This window comes from Lissotriton helveticus, chromosome 10, assembly GCF_964261635.1.
Source record: "Lissotriton helveticus chromosome 10, aLisHel1.1, whole genome shotgun sequence".
NCBI lineage: Eukaryota > Metazoa > Chordata > Amphibia > Caudata > Salamandridae > Lissotriton > Lissotriton helveticus.
Genome location: NC_136071.1, coordinates 204,400,758 through 204,423,808, shown reverse-complemented (window position 1 = coordinate 204,423,808; position 23,051 = coordinate 204,400,758). Strand labels below are relative to the sequence as shown.

General features: G+C 43.7%; 1 protein-coding gene across 3 annotated transcripts in view; it reads right to left on the bottom strand.

The window, feature by feature from the left end:
• The window catches only part of RSPH10B (radial spoke head 10 homolog B), a 517,038-nt gene that overhangs the window by 318,986 nt on the left and 175,001 nt on the right, over positions 1-23,051 (bottom strand). For all 3 annotated transcript variants that reach the window (XM_078665151.1, XM_078665153.1, XM_078665152.1), the window contains exons 12-14: positions 15,001-15,109; positions 8,192-8,221; positions 7,799-7,828 (exon numbers count right to left, since the gene is read on the bottom strand). In XM_078665151.1, coding sequence (XP_078521277.1) covers positions 7,799-7,828; positions 8,192-8,221; positions 15,001-15,109 — 169 coding nt within the window. The remainder of the gene's footprint in view (positions 1-7,798; positions 7,829-8,191; positions 8,222-15,000; positions 15,110-23,051) is intronic.

Genomic DNA, 23,051 nt, shown 5'->3' with positions numbered 1-23,051 from the left:
TGCGGTACTAAATTCTCCTGGAATGCTTTATAGAAGCCCACTGTGAGCCCGTCAGCGCCGGGTGCACTACCAGCACGCATTCTTGCTAGCGTCTCAATTATCTCATCTTTACTTATAGGCTGTATGAGGAACTCACAATGCGTATTCGTGAGTATGGGCAAGTCGATATGCTCCAAGTAGTCCGCTATATCATCCGTGAGATCACAACCTTTGGAGGAGTACAGATCAGAATAGTAACTCCTAAACTAGTGCGCAATCTCAGTTTCATCTGTGAGCACGCCTCCGTCAGCGGTTCTTAACTCAGTAATCTGCGCTTTACCTCTTGTGCCTTTCAGGATTTTGGCCAGCAGCGAACTGGGGCGCTCCCCCTCACCATGCGTCCTGGCCGTAGCATACTTCCCCATATGCTTCACTTCCCTGTCTGCCTCCTCATTATACTCAGCAATTAGTGTTTTAATTTCCTCATCTACCGCTGGTTCGGCACCGCTCTGTTGCCGGCTCTCTAGAGATGTTAACTGCTGTTCCAACAGCGAAAGTCGCTGTCGGATATATTTGAGCATGCTCGAGTGTTTAGACATCGCCACGCCTCTTATGAACACCTTGAAGGCCTCCCATATGGATTGAAAACTGTCCACCGAGCCTATGTTATTCTCAAAGAATACCTCAATCTCCTCTGCAAGTTTGCCCCGAAATTTCTCATCTAATAGTGAATATGGAGGGAAGCGCCATGTAAACGGTGGGATCACTTTCTGAGGTGTGGCCATTACCAGAAGAAACGGTGAATGGTCCGAAAGAGTGTGAGCCAGTACCACGCACGCCTTAACACGTCCCATCACAGCAGCAGATGCCAGCCAGTAGTCAATTCTAGTGTGAATATATTGGTAGGCGGAATAGTGTGTATATCCTCCCTGTGATGCGTATCTGTCCCTCCAGACATCTGTGAGGTCTAGAGTAAATATCTCTGTTATCAGCGTTTGAACAGCAGCGGAAGGATCACGCTGCCGGCCCGCCGATCTGTCGAGTTCCGGGTTTAACACTAAGTTGAAATCCCCCCCCCCAAATCATCTGTGAGGTAGTGTATGTGCGGGCAGTATGCGCCAATTTCCTATAAAATTCCGGGGAGTCGTAATTAGGGCCATAGACATTCACAAATATTATATCAAACCCCATCCCTTTGCATCGTGCTATTACGAAACGGCCTTCCGGGTCTGCCTGTGGTAGAGTCAGGGTCAATTTCGATCTAGGATTGACCCATATCAACACACCCCTGGAATGTGTAGTGAACCCAGCAGCGACTGCATTACCCGCCAGCCCTCTACTAAGTAGCATTTCGCTGGTCAGTTGCAGGTGCGTCTCTTGTAGGAGAGCTAAATCAATCCTCTGTCTCTGCAAGTAGGACATTACTTTTCTCAGTTTGCGGTAGTCATTAAGCCCTCTCACATTCCATGTGAGGGCTCTAAGATCAGCTGTTTTGTCATTCAATATCACATCAGTTGGGTTCGTCATCGGTACCTATTGCGTGGATCTGGCAAGTTGTAGCATTGTGTGTGGCCGGATCTGGCAGCGCGTGCATACAAAACACAAACAGTCTCCCTCCCTTTACCCAGCTGAACTGTTATCCACGGTACATTCCCTCCCCCAACCCACAGCAGACCTCCCCCAACCTGGTCATGCCGGTCCCGCGCCCACCCCGCCCTCCCCTTCATCCCTTCCCTCAGATTCGGCAAAGAAATCCCCACAGTGCGTGGCGCGCGGGGGCCCAGGTCGCCGAACAGCCTATTTGCTCTATTATTGATCATTTCTCTTGCCATGCCTTGCCCCGCCGCCGCCACGCCTTGCGGTATGTAACATTAGAACACTAAACAAATACTTTTCATTACAATCTAACTTCCACATCTCAGACCCCCCCTCCCCGACCGTTGGCCCTCCCGCAAGTTTCCAGGAGTCGCCAGGTGAGCAGGCAACTAGGCTGTAGACCAGTTCCGCGTGTCTCTCGGGCTCCAGCCCCACCCACTAGTGTCTGCAGAGTCTCGGGCCATACTTCAGTCCCATAACGTACTGCGCTAACGCGTTACTGGTACTTGCCTCTGTCTCCTCCACTGGGGGGGTCTACACACATTTACATATGTCCCTTTGCCATTGGCAAGTCCTACCGTATATTCCGCTGGTTCAGGTCACTCCTGGTCATCAAGCCGGCTGCTTCCTTCCCCTTCCTCCAACGATCTGGCGGGGCGACCTTTCTGCTCCCTGGCCCAGCCTTTCAGCACCTGTTGGAGCGCCCGTGGATCTGTGAAGATGTGCGAGTGACCCTGCCTGTTAACGCGAAGTTTAGCCGGATATAACATCGCGTAATCCAAGCCAAGATCTCTGAGTTGCTTCTTGTGGGGAATAAAGAGCGTACGCGCCTCCTGGACCTAAGCTGTGAAGTCCGGGAATAGTGAGATCTCAGAGCCCTCATATTGCAGTGATGATTTAGCCCTAGCCAACCTGAGGGCAGTGTTTCTGTCCCGGTAATTAAGAAATGTAGCGATTATGGGGCGAGGTGGAGCTCCAGGGAGTGGGCGTGGGCGTGGGCCCAGGGAGCGGTGCGCCCGTTCTACCTCGAACATAGTAGAGAATACCCCTTTGCCGAGGAGTGTGGTAAGGAGTTTTTCCACAAATGTTTCCATGGTGCCCGTCTGTGTGGATTCCGTCAGTCCCGTGATGCGAAGGTTGCAGCGTCGTGAGCGGGCTTCCAAGTCTTCTGTCTTGTCTTGCAACGCCTGCATGACCTTCTCCAGCTTCTTGTGTCCTGTGTCGAGTTCCATCTGAGCTTCCTCCACCTCCCCTATCCTCCTCTCCGACATGTCAAGCCGCTCAGCATGTTTATCGAGGCGTTCCGCCATACGGTCCATACGATAAGTTAACGCATCGATCTTTGTTCCCAGTGATGACATACTGTTCTGCAGGCCCTTTTCCATTGACAAGAGCATGTTCTTTATATCAGATCCCATAGTCTGCTCCTCCTCTGCTTGTATGTGCGCGCTGTCCACAGCAGGGGTCCCCTGCAGTTGTGAGCGCCTCTGTGAAAAGGGCAGTTTGCTCTGCGTTTTGTCCCCCTTCACTATCTTGGCTGGTTGGTCTCAGCACCGTGGGGAGGCCACACCACTGCTAGTAGAGACCAGTAGTCTACCGCCCGCGAGGCGCGGGTATCGTCAGCTTCACTGAGTTCGGTATGTATGCAGTCCCCGTTCTTCCCGCTTAGGGGTCAGTTAGTGCGATCCGCTGTCGCCGTTGCGTTGCCTGTACTCCACCACCGGGCCCACCACGTGCCGCAGGCTGCAGTCCGCCGAGTCCCCCGGCCCCTGAAATGAAGTCGGCAAGCTCCCCCCGGTCGTGGCACTCACTGTGTCTCACAGCTGTCGGTGTAGTTCGTGGCGCTGTGTGGGTGCCAGTGTCCAGTCGACAGTCCGTGGCACACTATCTTCCACCCGCTGCACGTCACCTTTCTGAATATCTTCCCATGAGGGGGGACCCTGCCAACCCCCCCAAAGATTTAGTGTGAGGGGGGCTCTCAAAGAGCTCCGCGGGCCCTCTTCCCCTGTGTCCAAGCTTCTGCGGGCCCGGGGGCACTCAGGGTGCCTCTAGCACTAGTTGGGGAAGTGGCGAGATAACTCTGTGCCCAGCCGTGTGCCCGTAGGAGTTACTGCACAGGCCGTCCCACGGTTCCTGCCCGGCCGATCACTGTGCCACGGCGCTGTCGTTGAGCGCATCCAGGAGGGGGGGCAGCGTTGCCACTGGAGGTGTCCAGTATGTGTCTCACTCCTCTCCAATGGCAGCGGGCGCGGCGGTCGCTACGCCTCCTTTCTCACCGGCAGTGAGACGAATAGTGTCCGCACGTCGCGTGACGTGCCCCAGCCTCCGCCCGAACTTTAGGCCGCGGCTTCAGGGCCTACCCAGGCGCGATCTGCAGCCGCAAAGCTCCCGGTGTGTGCGTCTCCGAAATCCGGGGGAGGTGGCTCCGATGTCCGCTACGTTTGCTCCCCGGTTCATTGGGGGGTCCAGGGCCTTACTCTGGTGTGTTCTAATGCAGGATACTACAGGATATTCTGATCGGCGTGGCGGAGCTGCAGGTTCAGGCGGCCATCACGGTTGCCGGCAAGCTCCGCCCCCCGGTAGTTTAGGCTACTTACCTGGAAGGTGAATGCGCTTCTTAGGGAGCCTTCACAGCTGATACCTTTTCTCTTGCCTGGGAGGTATGCTAAGTAGGGATGTCACTTTAGAGTTAGTGTAGGGACAGACTAATCTTTTCTTTCCACACAGGAATAGATGTCGTCCAGTTTTCCAGTAGGCACTGTGATTGCGTGTCTAATGCTTCTAGAATTAACTCTGTTTTCATTTTGAGTCGTCTGAGACTCTTGCGTAGGATTATGTTTATGTTAGTGCCAGTTTATTTCTTGAACCTCTAGTTGAGGTGCTTGTATGTCCAGTTATTTTTGGCTTTGTAATAAACTCTTAAACTTTCCTTTGGAGTCAGTGGTCCTTCAGATTAAAATGCATTGATTTGGGAATTTGTCAAAGTATATTGAATTTAGAGAACTCCCTTCACACTTTCATGCAGACTAAGGAGATCCGTCGACCTGGGGATTCCTCAGAGTGGTAAGTTGAAAATCTAGGTGGGAAACGCAGTTTCATCACTCCCTATTTTTATGAAACAATTCATCAATTGTCGGCACTTTTCATACTGATGAAAGGGAAACCAACTTTGCAATATGCATGCTGGTAAATATAGCTCTATCGCTTAATGTATTGATTCTAAGATTTAAACTGATGTTGCTTTTTTATGCTCTCGTAACACCTCTAAGTAAATGATGGAATTATGTTATGAAGTAACAATGTTAGAGGTTTAGCAGTGTACATTTGTATATGTCAATATTATTACTATGTAGTATACATATGTTAAAATGTGATTTACAAGACGAGCAATGATCTTATTTAGATATTCCACCTGAGTGATTTTTATATATTTGAATTGAAACATGAATTTTTGGTCCTACATTGATGTGAATGTTTTAATAGTAGTTCTCAGGTGCCTTGTTTTCATTTACTATGAAGAGTGATTTTGATTTGGTAGGAGTATTTCCCTTAACTATGGTGTGATTTCAACCTATTGAGATGACATTTCAGAGTATGTATGTTATTAATTGATTTGTCTTTATTGTTCTTGTTTTATAGTGACATTTGAGTTCTCTACATTAGGCCCTAATGAAGTGATTAATAGCGTGAAACACGTAAATGGCCAACACGTGTCTTTTAGGACAGGAATGTGCTACTTGGTAAAAAGACTTGTTCCCCTGTCCAGTATGCTCAATTGCATGGGAAACTGGTATCCTGGCGTCACACTACTCTAGTGTGTATGCCGTGGCCTGCTCCTGTTCCTGTGCCTAACAATGCAAGGTCTAGGACCTGTTCTGTATCCTTGAGGAGTGCACCAAACATGCCCTCATAGTAGACTGGGGATTGCTGTTTCTGAATGTAGGACATAAAGCGGTCATGACGACGTTCCATGTTTTGTGAATCTGTAAAGTGGCCAGCGAGTATGGAATACTGAACACTTTTGTTTAACGTTATGCTGTTATGTGAAACCCAAACCCTTGCGCTGATATTGTGCATGCATGTCAAGTGCGTATACAGAGAGCTTGTGACAAACATATGTTTGCAGTGTTGGGGGTGTTGGGGCCAGTGGAATTCATTATGGGTGTTTCTGCTTAGATTATGGTACAAGATGAAGGGTGAGACTAGATTCTTCAAATATTGGAAGTGTATTGCCTGAGTTCCTGTGGCTGGAAGATGAATTTCACAATACTGAAGTAAGGAGGTTAGAGATAGAGCTACTTTTAGAAATCCCATGAAGGCTTTGTTAGCTGGGGGCTGTTGACTACTACTTCCTAAGCACTGCCATTTGGTAGATGGTATGAGTTAGGGTAGGACTACAGTTTCTGTTATCCAAGGTGATGAAGTTTTTAGGTCAGCCTGACCTTTTATCTCTCTCTGATTACTACTACATTAAGGCAAATTACATCCAAGTGCAGAACACTCACACTTCATTGTGCCCATGTTGTGGCTACTCTGGCTTGGAGTCAACCCCAGTGCTAACTGCAGCAAGAAGCATCACTTTGCACAAAAGCTGTATTTGAAGAGCATCCTGAGAAGGACACTTGAAAAATAACCAACCAAACCAGTTCTGAAGCTAAAGACAGTAGATCGACATCCCCTGATAGAGAAAAGGAATAAGCCAGGCACTGCAAGAAGAGGCGTGGGTGTTTCCAGTGAAGGGAACATCAAGGAAAGCTGCTGACCCAAGAGAGTGTGCGAGAAAACCTATGCTATTACGGTTCCCCAGCCTCTCTGCATAGTTAATGAAGTGAGTTCAACCAAACGTGTGCTACAAATGTGTCACCTCACAGTCTGCTGTTGGTATGACCACCTGGTGATGCAGGCTGCCAACGGGGAAAGAAGGATTGAATCTGTACTGAGCAGATACCCCCCCCCCCTGATTTGTCCAGGGGTTGACAATGAGAAGATTAGGCCTGAAGGACACGATTATCTCTGCAGACCTGCAGTTCACCAAAAAGCAATAACTGCTGAGCGAGGTGCAGCAGCGAAGTCCCTCTTCTCCAAATGTGTCTTGCAACGTCATCCATAAAGGCAGCCACAGACCCACAACAAAGGGTCAATACTTGGTAAGTGGGAGGGTGCAACTGCATCTGCCACATACCCAGGACTGTCAAAAGCAACTTGTAAGTAAACCGCAGGGCTTAGCTTGAGACAATGTACCAGGCACATAAAGGCCCCTGGGCACATCTGCTGCATCCACAGAGTCTGTTGTTTGATGCTAAAGGAACTGTTGAATTGGGCTAAATGCTTAAAACAATGAGAACATTTGAGCTATATGCACATGAACTTAGTCCTACCTAAACCCAGAGAATGTTGGGGGCAGTAATAGCAGGGATTTTGGCCCCCAGCAGGAAGAAAGATAATTAACAGGAAGGGAGGAGATTGTAGCGTGTCACTGATAGAAAGCAGTATTCTGTGTACTTTCCTTTTCATAAACATTAGCACTGGGCTGAACATTACCTTAATGGGTTTGATGGTTGATTGCTGAGTTCTGAGTTCTTGCCCCAGAAACTACCTCCCTGGCAATCCTGCGACTGCTCACCCTTACTACCCAGAGAATCAAGCGTTGAAAGTACTTGGCCTATAGCAGGGCAACCCGTGACACCAGAGACAAACAACCACAACATTGGGGTTTAGTAGCCCCTGTCTGCCAGTGGCCCTCCGAATGGGGTCTGACACAAACAGTCTTAAAGCAGTCAGATATATCCTTGTCCTTCACTATGAAAAACATCCTGATTCGTAAGGAGTGTTTTAATAAACATCCTGCTGTAAGTTGTAGGAGAAAAAATTATCATTCTTGGTAACATGGAATGTCAGTTTCTAGGAAGAATGTAATCACTTGTTACATCACACTTGTTAAGATAGAATTTCCTGTTAATCTCTTTTGTATGTCTTTATGTGCCACAGGTGGCCCTGGTGGCTATTCAGACTAGGCTACTAGAGCATACATCCATTTTATGTAAAATCTTTGTGGAAGCTACCTACAGACTTAATGCAAAATGGGTCAACAACTTGGTGAAGTGCAAACATCAGAAAAAGGCCAAGTGGAAAGGTTATAATGTATGCCTTTGTACACAAAATTATTTTGGGGGGGGGGGATCAACAATATGCTCTTAACACTTCCACATGTCTCACTGCTTACCTGTCTGTGATGGTTGACGTATCAAAAGACCTGCCCAAAAACAATAAACACAAATTCCAATCAGTATTGAAGCTGTATTGTTTAAAAAACTTTGGGTAGCAGATGAATATGAAACTAGATGGTTGAAAGTAAAAAAGGTAGAAGCAGAACACAGTACAAACTACAGGCCCTGGTGGCCATTCAGACTAGGCTACTAGAGCATACATCCATTTTATGTAAAATCTTTGTGGAAGCTACATACAGACTTAATGCAAAATGGGTCAACAACTTGGTGAAGTGCAAACATCAGAAAAAGGCCAAGTGGAAAAGTTATAATGTATGCCTTTGTACACAAAATTATTTTTGGGGGATCAACAATATGCTCTAAACACTTCCACATGTCTCACTGCTTACCTGTCTATGATGGATGACTTATCAAAAGACCTGCCCAAAAACAATAAACATAAATTCCAATCAGTTATTGAAGCTGTATTGTTTAAAAAACTTTGGGTAGCAGATGAATATAAAACTAGATGGTTGAAAATAAAAAAGGTAGAAGCAGCACACAGTACAAACTACAGGGGATGTGAGAAAGTAGGACTGGGCGGAGATTGGGGGATTTCTTCAGAGCATCCAACTCAGCGCCATCAAAAAGTAGTAAGTGCTCAGGGACAAACTGTGCTCAAGAATAAGAAATGGGAAAAACAAAAATTGAGCAGGATGGAGGTCTTTTGTGTATTTTTCAGTTCTGCTATAATTATTAACAGAAGGAAGAAACAGACATATTTTATTTTTCCCACTGCAGCACTACCACAAGGAGCACCAGAGTATATGTAGCAGAAAAGTGACTATGCATAGAAGATCCATTTGCAAATGGGTTACCACCTACTTGACGTAGGTGGTAAAATGAAAATGATTTGCGACCGCAATTGCGGTCACAAAACATTAATACATACAATGCAATTCGGTATTAGGAAGGGATGCGCTAAACACACCCCTTCCTAATATCGAAACGCAAACCCATTTTGTGGTACAGTAACAGGTTACCAGATCACAAAATTAGGTTTGCGGCATCGGAAAAGCATTAGCTGAACTTCTATGATGCTACTACTCTCTACTCCTGGCAGTCACAATGGCTCTCTTTCATCAGTAGCTTAGCCACTTAAAGTGTGGTTGCTTCCACTGTATTAATCTATTTACCCAGACATTTGTTCCATCTCAACCACAGTCCTTCATAAGGAGATATGAGGTTTCCTATATATTGAGGAGCTATTTTTCTCCTGTGTGGAAGAGAACTTTATTGATCGCTTATGTGTGTCCTTAAAGCCATACAGGAAGCACTGCTCCCTTTGATAGCTATGGAGATATATAACATCTTACCCTCCCTTTACAACAAACCCTAAAATAAATAATTACTTATTCTAATCCTAATTCACCAGAGGAATCTTCATTATAGTTATAAGCACTGAATTGTCCTGCCCACACACAGAATCCAGGAGCACATTTTACACAGCATATATTAAAAAATGTGCAATTGCTTTTATTTTGAGAAAAGATAACTTTTCTAAGAAATATAAATGGTTTATAAAATGTTATATTAACTAATTGGCAGCTACATACTTTAAATGAAATCAAAGCCTGTAGATTAAGCGAGTGACTAGAAAACCCTTTCACCAACCTTTTTTTTAAAAAAAGATCGAGAGAAATTAGGGAAACTGTGGGCTAACAGGCTGAAGCCTGAAAGGCATGGAAAACTGTGCAGCTCCTTTAAGGAATAACATACCACCAATACCCATCATGCCCTCGACACGGGGACCGGCAAGTTGGGCTGTACCCTTCTATTTGGGACTCCAACATTGAGAATACAGGTGGACGAGGCTGAATCCCAGGCCCGAATTATCTTATTCGGGGGTGAGCCGGGCAAGAGGGAGGGGGTGGGTAGTATGTTTTTTATGCTTTATCCAGTAAAAGAGTTACTAAAATAGACTGATACTAAAATGTCAATAACCCATATGAGTAGGCATCTGTCTTCTGAATGTAATCCGAATGCATAGTTATACTCGTGTTCACTCGCTTCCTGTTGAGCTGCCTATGTATCGACTGTATCAATGTGTACACGTGACGCGACATTTCATAAAACCAATAAACTATGTTTTAAAAAAAAATAACATCATGCCCTCTTGGTTGCAGTAGAGACAGTTCTTTTATACAGTTGCGGCTCTCCATTAGGGCGGAGGAGCATCACCCCACTAAATAAAATGCTGCAGAGTCGAAAAATAAAATGGTAATAAAGTTAATTTATTACTATTTAATTTTTCACCTCTCGCAAGCCAAGTGTCTGGGCAGGTTGGAGTCATTACTGCTGACTGGCAGCAGCAGGGAGGAGAGGTGGGCACTTAAGTTTAAAGTGCACATGTCACTTTGACTGGCTGTCTTATGACGACCAGCCAAACACGCACTTTGAACCTTTCTCAAACTCGAGCTGTCTGAGACAGCCGGGTGGAGCAGACACAGGCCCCCAGTGCCTGATGGAGCATCGAGCAAGCACGCTCCAACCAATGCTGGTGCTTCTCTCATGGTGTTTAACATTATCAGCAGCATGAGAGCAGTGTCTGGAGTGGTTAAGGATGTTGAGTACAATCATATGCTCCCCGCAGGACTGAGGAACACCAAGGAGATGAGGACAGGGGGTGGCGAGCCAGTGGTTAAGTACGTATTTACGACAATGCCACTTTGCCATTTTATGCGCAAAAATATGGATTTGTTGTTTGAGTGGTTTGCTGCTGGTTAATGTGCACTCATGTCATGATTGTCATTACTATTGTCTGCACACTACCAATGTATACTGATCACTGTAAACTGATCATACTTTGCCAACTGAGTCATGGTCCGTTATAAACTGTTTATAACGAGCCATGATTCAGAACTTTGGCGTTGACCCTAAAGACATTCACAATGTCTCAGTGCTTGTTGTGGGTCAATATGGTAGATTTATTTGCCCCCACCACTTATGCCTGCCACCAGCCGCTACTGCTTTTATACTAATATAAAAGATCAGGATGATTCCCTTTGCCCTTTCTCTGGGGAGAAGAGAGGGTTGCTTATGACTATAATAATGACACCCCTATGGGAGAACTAGGATTACGGGTAAGTCAATATTCATTCTCCACTAAGGGATCTTTATTATTAGTAATAACCACATAATAGCATGCCCATTCCTTACAAAGGGAGAGGGAAAAGGAAAATGGAAAGCAATAACTCTGTATTAACCATAAAGATTCAATAGGCAACCTTGACCCACTTGGTAATGTGCTTTGGAACCTATACGAAGGCAATAATGTCCTGTGAAAGTATGTATGGTCCCTCATGTAGCTGCCTTACACATGTATGTATTAGAAATGTCTCTTTTAGAACCACAGTAGCACTTCTAACTCTTATTGAGTGGGCTCTGGGATACATGACACTGATTTGTTTCCTTTATTGTAACAAAATAGGATACAGGAAATAATCCATGTGGACATTGACTGTTTAGAAGTGGCCAGTCCTGTTCTAATTGGACTATATATATAAAAAAAATAGATGGTCAGTTTGTCTAATGTCTTTGGTCTTGTCCAAATACAATTTTTAAACCCTCTTAACAATGAGCAAATATAAATCTCTTTCGCTAAAGGAGAGGGGTTCTGGAAGACAGTCAGTAACAAAACTGTCTCAATAACATGGAAATCAGACACTACTTAAGGAATAAAACTGAGATGAGTCCTCACAACTCTGTCTTTACATTAGAGGGCCTGGATCTCACTAACCCTAGAGACGGAAGTTATGGCCACTAGAAAAGCTATCTTCCAGGACATATGTTGAAGACTAGCCTTCTAAACAAGCTCAAACAGAGGGCACATTAATTTAGACATAGCACATTTATTACCCCCTTTTAAAAAAAAATTTGCTTGCGTAGCCATATTACAGCATTGTCCGTCATGCAACAGCTAGAGACTCCATATGTGTGTTCTGTAATGGCCTCTTTTCTATGTGCAGCTGTAAAAACTCGCAGCCTAACCAATCACTGATCAATTGTAAATCTTTTTAGTAGAAATGAATTTTATATGCCGTTTGCTATCTTTTTAGGATTTTAAGAAAAGATCACATGCCCATGGGTTCTATTTTTAGTTTAATTTATTGAAATGTTACTTATCCTATGTACTTTTATGCATTTTTCTTAAATGCGAAATAAAGTTAATTTAATGAAGATGACCGCTATCTTCCATTGCCAAAAGTCAACAGAGTAATAAATGGACCAAACCCCTGGACCAGCACACAAAGTAAACTCGGCGTTATGGACAGCGATGCAGACTTCGAAGCTGAGGAACCAGGTTCCAGTCTCGGTGTCGCCTCAACATCCCATGTTTCTGGGCACATCATGTAATCTCCCCATGGCTAAAAAAATAAAAGGGTGCTTGTGTAATTTAACTTATGCTCATGTAAAGCACCTTAATACTTTCTGGTTGGGACAAGTTGGTGCTATTTAGAAGAAGAAATAGTACTTCAAGAGCAATTAAGTTAAATTAATCTGTACTTGGCTTATGCTCCACACAAACACAAGGTAATGACGCAGGAAGTGATGGAGTGCTCAATTAGAAGGGAGGAAAGGATGGTGATAAATGCCAACGAATAGTAAGTAATGGACAGGCTTAAAACCCCATTTTCAAGTTGAAGCCTACTAGACAAAGGCTTCTTGAGGATATTCAGATATCTGACCTAAGTCAGAATGCATTCTCCCACTGCTTACCATTGGCTTTGTGGTTTGTATATAACATTTGCTTGCTTTCTATTTATTTTAGGCTGTCCAGCATGTCTTTGTCCCTCCCATGGAGCATACCATGTCAACTGTATTCTTCCATGAGTGCCCCCTTTCTGTAAATAGGCCTTTACATTATGTTCTTATCTTGTCACATTTGATGTGCATTTAAAAACAGAAGGCAAATGTCAGGCTCTGTCTTCTGAGGGAGCTTGGTGTTTACTTTTCTTTATCTGACTTCAAATTGAGAGGATTTATCTGACCATTAAGGGGTGTGAAAGGCAAGGTTTATTTCTAGCACACAACAACAATTCTATATCTGTAAATTAACTGTAAATATTTCAGAATATATCAGAATTAGAAAAGCACAAATGAATCACATTTTTCTGTAATTATTAACTGTGCTGGAAAGAAATATTTTAATACGATCAAAAGAAATCGATACACTAGCTGATGTCATTTCCACCTATTATCCTTTGTACACTGTATAGTTTTATCATGAAAACTGAATGTCTGTGCAAATGTAATGGTCGTTTCAATTGACAATGGGTTGTCTGTAATGGCAATGCACTACCACATCATTCATACTCTACTCTAGGCCACTCCACTCTATGACACTCTTCTCCATTCTGTGTCCCTCCACTCCACCTTACTCTACCCATCTCCACTCTACATCACTCCGCTCCACTGTGCCATCCTACTCTACCCCACTCTACTCCACTCTACGTTGCTTTACTCCAGTCTACAGCACTCTATGCCACTCCTCAATATGCTACTTCACTCTATCCCACTCCACTCTACTCCACGACACTCTATGGCACTACGCTCTATGCCACTCTTCACCACTCCACTCTACGACACTCTATGCCATGTAACTCTAGGCCCCTCTACTCATCTCTAAGCCATTCCAGTCTATGCCACTACACTCTACAACACTCTATGCCACTCCACTTTACTATACTACACCTTACTTTACTCCACTCTACGACAGTATATGCTATGTCACTACATGACACTTTACTCCCCTCTACACTACACCACTCGACTCTATGACACTTTACTCCACTCTATGCTATACCACTCCACTATCCTCCTCTATACACCCCTTCACTATACGTAACTACACTCTATGATAGTCTACTCCACTCCACTCTACGACACTGTACAACACTCCACTGTACAACATTTTAATCCACTTTACCTCACTCTAAGCCAGTTAACTATAGGCCAATCTACTCCACTGTACGCTGCTCCACTTTTGGCCACACTACTCTATGCCATCCTACTGCACTCCTTTCTAAGCCACTGTACTACACTCTTTTTCACTCTACAAACCTCCAAAACTCTCTACTATATGACGTTCTACTGTGTGACACTCTACTCTATGGCACTCCACTCAACGTATTGCACATCGACCCTATGCCCCTCGACTCTATGCTACTCTCTCTACGCCACTCAAGGCCACTTTACCCCACTCCACTCCACCGCACTCCACAACACACAACTCTACTCTACTCCACAGCGCTCCATTCTTTGCCGCCTCACTCTACAACACTTTATGGTACTCCACTCTACAACACCCTACACCAATCCACTCTACAACAGTTCACTCCAACACAACCCTCCACTCAACTCTAAGCCACTCCACTCTACTCCACACTACAACACTCTACTCCACTCTCTGCCAATCTCCTCTATGCCACTAACTTTTAGTCATGCTGAACAGCAGCCACTCTGGTGTACAACATAGTTAAAATACATTGGCAAAGCCAATAGCTCTTGCATAGATAAGAAAAATTGGCTTTGTGAATTCTTTTTTTTAAAGATAAAACAGATTGTTTTCAAGCAACAGCACATATGCGCTGCCCGCAGGCTTAACCTAATGAGGCTGCATAAAGATCAGAATCCCGAGTGGTGTAATAATTATCACACCCAATTGATCTTGCATATGAAACCTGCCAAAATTTGCTGGGAGAAAATATGCAGAAAAAAGGCAAAACATGCTGATTTTGGTATGATAAATACAGAATCTGCATACTCTGTCCAATATCACCCTCAAAAACTCGGAAAAGGAAGTATTTAGTGCACCTGGAAGCACCTCATGAAGCATTATGATATATACTGAGTGTTGTAACTACCACCCACATTCTGAGGCCATTGTTATTGAGACTTAGAGGAATCTTCCGTAATCAATAGGAGTCAAGTGAGAGTGGTTAAACCTTGAAAATAGGGGTGCGGACCACAGAATATCAAGGAAATGTAGTTAGGTCAAATAAAAATTTTGTTAAAAAAAAAATCAAAAGGGATTTAATAGATAAGGACGTGGATAAAATGTTCCATTGTATGTACAAAATGATGACCTACTACATATAATGAACTGGCTAAAATATTTTGGAGAGGTACATTGTCTTATTATTAACAATTAACTTACTTATTTTCCTGCTGACAAATGTGAAATGAGAGATGGATTATGTAGCTCAAAAAATTTCGCAACAAAAGAGTCTCATGCGGAGAGTGTAGCAAGTCGGGAGATGTGGTACCTGTAAAAATAAAATTAAAACAGGCAATTATTTTCATCTCTATTTATAAAACTAAAAAAATAAATGTAGTATATGATGAAGAATTTTTAATAAAACACATTGTGCCACAGTGCAATAGAGATGTGGATCTTCCCTGGGTCTTGGACATCTATGTTGATGCCACAGCTGCACCTGGGACACACTGAACTACTTGTATAGTATCTACTAGGTATTGTTAATACCTCCAATTCAGATGTTTTGCTCTAAAAACAAGGAAGAAAATGAGTTATATAACTGTAACTGTAGTTCTCTAGATTTGGTATCTTTCATAGATTCCCAAGTTTGAATCATTCCCCGTTGTCGAAATGGGAGCCCAACTGTACCATAATAAAGCAGTATGTATTATCATAGTTTATAATGACAATGAAACATCACTGTAATAGCCTATCTATGTCCTGTTAAAAAAAGGAATAACCTTCACAGCCAATCAGCCGATAGGACACTGTAGAACACTCCAAAGAGAGGCTGGGTCCCTCACATTTTGAAGCACAAGTGGTAATAAAAGAATATCGAGCTATAAGGGGAGGAGGGTGGGTCACATGTGAATCTATGAAATATACTAATGCTGGATAACTGCAGTTACAGGTATGTAACTCATTTTCTTCTCAAGTATTGGATCTTTCATAGATTTACATGCTTAAATCCCAACAGCAAGAAGTTATTGTAGTTACACATTTTGTAATATAAGTACACGTTGAGGATGGTGGGTAACTGAGTTTGATATCTAAATACATAAATGCACTATATGTGATAAAATAAGCCTGCTGTATACAAAAATATGTTATATATATTTATATATATATACGGATGTATGACGTTACAACGCATACTTTTACAACGCATACCTTTACAACGCATTTTTTACAACGCAACATCCATTACAACGCATTCCATTACAAAACATGCCAATACAACGAATTTTTTAAAACTACCTTTACAACGCATTCCATTACAACGCATACTACCTTTACAACTCATACCATTACCTCGCATAACATTACATTGCATGTATGGTAAGTATTGGATAGTGTAGGGGTAAAAATTACTATTCTAATTCCAGGGTGGTGCAACAGTAGGGTAAGTGTTGGATAGTGTAGGGGTAAAAATTACTATTCTAACTCCAGGGGGGTGCAACAGTAGGGTAAGTGTTGGATAGTGTAGGGGTAAAAATTACTATTCTAACTCCAGGGGGTGCAACAGTAGGGTAAGTGTTGGATAGTGTAGTGGTACTATTCGTTGTAATGTTATGCATTGTAATGGTATGCATTGTAATGACATGCGTTGTAGTGGTATGCGTTGTAGTGTCATGCGTTGTAATGGTTGCGTTGTAATGGTATGCGATGTAATGGATGTTGCGTTGTAAAAGTTTTGTTGTAAAAGTTGCATTGTAAAGGTTGTTTCCCATATATACGCACAATCTTTCTCCTCTAAATTCTCTTCCGCCATTACGCGTTTCTCCTGACCACAGCTGCTTTGGTTATATGACATGCACGCATATTGATACTACTTTTAGGTTTCCTAAATCATAGAAAGGGATACAAGAATTGCATCCCAATCCTTGTGGAGGCACGTACTTCCCAGTACATCATAATTTGCCCAAAATCACTTTTTAGATATGGTAATGATCACGATCACCTGAACTTTGGTTACAATACATTATCTCATTTTAGTAATTCATTGCCACAATTTTTTGGACACATGTTGAAACCACATTAATCAATGGTGCATGCAACAAAACAACAATTTTATTAAATTAAACCTTACTTCATGTATTATATTGCACAATTTGCTCACAACATCCTTGCTGCCCAATTACAATCATGTGGTGCAGCCACCTAGCACTGAAAGGTTCCACAGTGCTGCTTGTGGTTTTTACTGATACTAGCATCGGTGTCATAAAGTGGGCTGGATATATTTAAAGGGCATACCAAGGGCCCTATTATGATGGCGGACGGACTTGCGTCCGTCCGCCACCCCTGCGTAAGAGGGACCGTCCGCATGGGCAGCGGCGGTCCCTCCACGGCAATTAGGATGTGGCCGCCACCCTGGCGGTCACATCCTGTATTTTTTACATTGCGGCGGGTGCTGCTTGAAGCAGCACCCGCCGCAATGTAAAAAATGAAAGCAGTGCATTTGCATGCACCAAGCGGCAGGCACCGCGTGGTGCCTGCCGCTTCGTGCACGCAAAGGCAGGGGGGTACCATAGATACCCCCCATGTGCTCCCCCCACACCCCCTTCACCCAGGGGGCCCGCTACGGGCCCCCGAGGTAAAGATCCACATGTTTTTCCTTGGCGGAGAATCTGCCGCGGAAAAGCATGTTTGTACAGCCATCCTAATATGTCTGGCGGTGTCTGAGAGACACCGCCACCATATTAGGCCCTTTCCGCCGCGGTTGTAAGCCAACCGCGGCGGAAAAGCGGCGGACAGAAACCAGGACCCACCAGCCATCCTAATGTGGCAGTGGGTCTTTGGTGGGTCTGCAGAGGATTTTCCGCATCCTCCGGGCCACCGCCGATGCCCGGAGGATGCGGAAAATCCTCCATCGTAATGTGCCCCTATGTTCGGATAGAGCCTGGCCATTCTGTGAAATGCAAACATATTAAGCCCAAGTGGGCAGTCACAAGATCACAAACACCATTTAGGCATTTTCCGATGCTGGCTACCTCTACAGACATGCATTATTTATCAGCGGGCAATGAAAATATTTTGTAATTATAACTTGTCAAGGTGCCATACATTGAATCAAATCAATATCATTGTTTCTTTGACATGACCATATTCCCAGGGAAATACCATTCCAATTAAAGTGATATACTTTAGTGTGAAGGTAACGAAAAGAAAGATTAGGAAAAGAAAAGGGAAAAGAGAAAAAGGAGAAAAGAAAGAGAAAAATAGATAACAGGGTCAAATTCTTGCGCATGTGGGTGATTACATAGTCATTCAGATATACATGCTTAGAGGCAGGAATGTAATTCTTCGTCTTAATTGAGACCATTCAGTACTTTGCAATTAAGAGTTATTATGTACCTTGTCTCAAGTTCCCTTAATGCTCTCACCCAGTCGCCACCTGTCCTGTTTGGGGTTACTGCATTAATCGCATAATACTTGATTTGATTAGGATCATTCTGCTGGTGATAGTACGCATGTGCTGTAATATCCTTTTGTGGACAGCTCATGTTGTGGTGCCTACGTAACTCAAATTGCATGGGCAATTTAGTACATACACTGCGTACTCCATTCTTACAATTGTATGCACCTTTTTATTTTGAATGGTTTTGTATTGAATTGCGACACATAGGTGGTTATATTGTGCCTTGCACCTTGACCATTTTCTAAAACCTGCCTGGGGTCGTATCCAGCTCATCTGACTTAATATTTTTGGGCTACTATGTACAAGGGCATCCTTGAGTGAGGTGCTTGTTTGTACGTGATCTGGGGGTTGTTGGGTATAAGTTTCCTATTACAGGATCGACCTTGACAAAGTGCCAATTCTTCGTGAGTAAGGCCCTCAGTCTTCTCTTAGTTATTATATGAGGTTATGAATTTTACTTGTGTTTTACTTGACCTTAACTCATGCTTTTGCTGTTTGGCAAATAGTATAGTCTCTCTGTCTTTTTTGTTAGCTGATCTCTGCACCTCCTCAACCATTCTGAGGCAATGCCCTCTCTGTACACATCTCTGTTTCAGTTCTACTTACCGTGTGGTGTTTCAACTGCCATACTACAATTTCTCTTCACACGTAGCATTTTCCCCATATGGCATGCTCATTTTTGTGTGACTGGGGTGTGTAGCGTCGCATTGCCTGCAGCTGTTTTCCTATATAGGCACATTTCCAGTGTGCCATTATGTACAAAAACTTCCAAATCAAGGAATGTCATACTAGTACTGCTAATGTTGTGTGCAGAGTGTAAATTGAAAGTGTTTACATTTATCTCCCTCACAAATTGTTCCGCAGATTCCACTGACCCCCTCCATATCACAAATAGTTTGTCTATGAATCTAGTCCAGACTACAATGTGGTCATCCCATGCCTCCCCTTGGTCCTTGCGGAGCACCTGTTCTTCCAATCAGCCTACATGCAAGCATGTATAGCGAGGCGTGAAACAGGTGCCCATTGCAACCCCGTGGACCTTTTGGAACAACTGCGCCCAAAAAGAAGGAAGTTGCACCCCATGCATCATCTAGCCATAGTTAATAGCATTTGTTTGTGTTTGTCCAGTCTGACCTTTCTACTCTGTGAAAAGTAACTCACTGCCCTCAAGCCATCCTTGTGCTGGATGCTCGTATATGGTGGTGTGACATCAAGAGCAATCAAAACTTAATCATCTTCTATGGGAATATCATAAATAGGCCTTAAAAATTCACCAATGACCTTTACATAGGATGGTAGATTCTTTACAAGTTATTACAAGAAAAAAACAATATACTTTGACATATTTTCCAATAATCTCCCTTGCGCAGATAATTTAGGATGCCCTCAGTTCTGGTTTGTGTACAATTCAAAGGATTTTCAGGGCAGTATGATAACCCCAGCAGCAAAACATCCCTTTCAGCCTGAGTTAATATGAGGTCTGATAAATTAATGATGGAAATTGTCTCCATTCTTGCTTTTATTGTGTCCTCCAAGTTTTCTTTGTATTTGTGTTTTGTTGAGCCAAGTCCTTTCCACTGCTTCTGCCTCCTTCCTTTTTTGTTTTTTGTGCTTTTGAGTCCCTTGCTTTATTTGCCTCAGGGTTTGGCGTTGGTCCAATCTAATTTGTCTGTGATGGATAATAATTTAGTCGATGTACCGCATGTTGCTCCTAACGTTTGTGCACTTTCATCCGTATCGGTCTCCAGCTCTGCGCTCATCTCCATTTCAGTATCGCTGGGGTGTTTTTCTTGTTTCTCTCTATTGCCCTCCACCTGACTCTGCCTCCTCATATTTTCAAATCTTCTCTCAAACATGAATATTTGACCACGTTCATAGTCCAGTTAATCCCTGGTGACTTTTTGTAGTTTGCACTGATGGTATCTTCATGTTTTTGAAGGAGTGCATCTGTATCATCCCGATATTTTGAGATAAGTTCCTGTTATTGGTAAGCTGCAAGCTCAGTCTCGAACGCCTCAGTCTGCTGTTGGATACGTGATCTGTCCTTGTCAGCGTATTTGATTAGGATCCGTAACAGCCCTGTGATGCCTCCAAAAAGCTCTCATCGCACTCTTTTAACATCTAGGGATCTGGCTCTTCACAACTGGGTGCCACCTGTATAGTTATATACATATAATTCCTGTACATAAACATAAATAAGTACATATAGTAACAGTGGCTCAACTTTGTTAAAATAGATGACATAATACTGCCTGTCCAACAGCAGCATCAATGTGCTTTGCTGATTCCAAGAAATAGTGCAGTATGAACGTATGGGTGCCCTTCCAAGTTGCAGCACAACATATTTTCTCCAGCGAAGCACCTGCAAGCAGGGCAGCCAAAGTAGAAGCTGCCCTCTATGAGTGCGCCCTTGACTTCCCTTTGAGGGGTGGGCCAGCTTTCGAGTGGCAAAACTGGATGGTGGTAGAAATCCAACTTGCAATGGTTGCTTTCGTGACTGAAGCACCCTGACGAGTTTGTCCATAAGATCAGTTCTTCCAAGCTGTTTAGTGTGATGTAAGTACAATTTTAGACATCGTTTAATGTCATGTGTATGCAAGACCTTTCTGCTGGTGAAGTCGGATTTGGGAAAAAAAGTTCATACTATGATTGGTTCATTGAGATGAAACTGCGATGGATCCTTGAGAATGAATCTTGGATTTGTTCTAAAAACCACATCATCATTTGTGAAACAAAAAAAAAAGAATTCCTGCATTGTGAAAGTCTATATCTCACTTACTCTGCTAGCTGAAGTAAGAGCCAACAGTTAAGCTACCTTCCATGTGAGAACCTTGAGGTCTGCTCTGTGAATGGGTTCAAATGGAGGTTTCATAAGTTGTGAGAGGACTACATTAAGGTGCCATTCTGGGTGAGGAGCTCGTACTGGAGGGAAAGTAATGAAGAATCACTTCATGAATTGTTTAATGATTCTCGTGAAACAGAGGTAGAGAGAGAGTGGAGTGAGTGTCTATATCTTGATATTGCAGCAAGATGCACCTTAATAGACGCAAGCACCAAGCCTGAACGAGCAAGCAAAAGGAGTTAAGGTAGAATCTGCTCAGGTGATGCCTCTAATGGATGCTGGTTGGATTGCTGACACCATCAACAGAACCGTTTCCAATTCAGCTTGTATGTTTTGATCGTGGCTTCCACTCTTGCTTTTAAGAGAATATTCCTGCAGTCTTGAGGAATATTCAAATCTCAGAACTCGTGGAATACAGGAGCCATGCACAAAAATGGAGAGAAGCTGGGTCTGGATGGAGGACTTGGCCCTGGTTCATAGTCAATAGTGTTTGCATTGTTGCTAGGCGAATGGGATTGGACTATGACAGGAGGAGAAGCTCCACAAACCAATGTTGGGAGCAATCAGGATGAGGCAACAGCATTCCACTTTCATATTGATGAGAACCTTCAGTATGAGAGGGAAAGAAGGAAAAGCGTATGCATAGATCTTGGATGATCTGATCAAAAAGGCATTCCCTCATGAACCTGGATACCGTTACTGACTGGCATACAACTGGAATTTATTGTTCTTGCTTGTGGCGAAGAGATCCAATGCTGGTTTTCCCCAAAGTGAGAATATTCAGTCCAGTTCTGACTGATCCAGTTCCCACTTGTGGCAACTATCCTTGGTTCTGCTGAGTGTGTCTGCCAAGCTGTTGTTTGTTCCGGATGAGTGCTCGGCCTTCAGGGAGATCTTGTGAGTTGAGAGCCTGTTCCAAAGCTCTTGGGCTTTCTGGGACAGCGTTAGCGATCTTGCACCCCTTGTTTGTTGACATAGTGCATGCTGGTTGTATTTCTGTGCGCACCAACACGGAAGATCCTACTATCCTTGGAAGGAAAGCTTTTAGGATGAGAAAGATAGCTTTCAGTTCCAGGAGGTTGATATGCTTGGTCTTCTGAAGCGTAGACCACTTCCCTTGAATTTGCAGGCCCTGCAGTTGGCTGCCCAAGCCATCTAGGGAGGCATCCGTAGTTATACGAAGTCAAGCATTGGAGGGAAACATTTGCGGCCCTTCAAGAGACGAGAGATTTGAGACCACCATGTTAGTTTATTCACCATCCTTGAACGAACCTTCTGTCTGAAACCACTGTCTTTGTAGTTTCTCTTGTAATGGTCTCATTTTCAGGCGTGCAAGAGGGATTAGATTGATTGCGGGGGACATCATGCCCAGCAGCGTCTTGTACACATGCACTAAAATTGACTTTTTTTCTGGAGAGTTTGATAGCCAGATTTTTTGCCTCTGTTGTCTGTCCTGAGAGAGAAAGGCTTTGTTTTGAATTGAATCCAGATTGGAGCCTAGAAATAATTATTCTCTGCTTTGGAATAGTTGATGAATTTTGATGATTCGCGGAGGGACCCAGTTGGCGAAACAATGTGAGGCAAGCTTCTGCAGCTTTGGACGCTTGCAATGGTGTTGGGGTTTGAGCAGCCAGTAGACCAAGTAAGGGAATACTCGATGAAACTTCCTTTCAGAGAGTGGCTGCTACTAGAGCAAGTCATTTGGTGAAGATGCAGGGAGCTGACTTGAGGCCAATGGGAGGCCTCTGAACTAGTAATGAACTAGTAATGGGCATCGGCTATGATGAAGCGAAGATATTTGCTGTGTTTGGAATGTAGAAATATGAATCCTGTAAGTCCAAAGTTGTCATATAGTCTCTGTGGTTTAGGAGGTGCAGGATGTCAGAGAGAGTGACCTTGCAAAAGACTGCTTCAGTAAAAATGTGTTTAATGTCCTGAGGTCTAGGATGGGTCTGCATTCACCTGTTT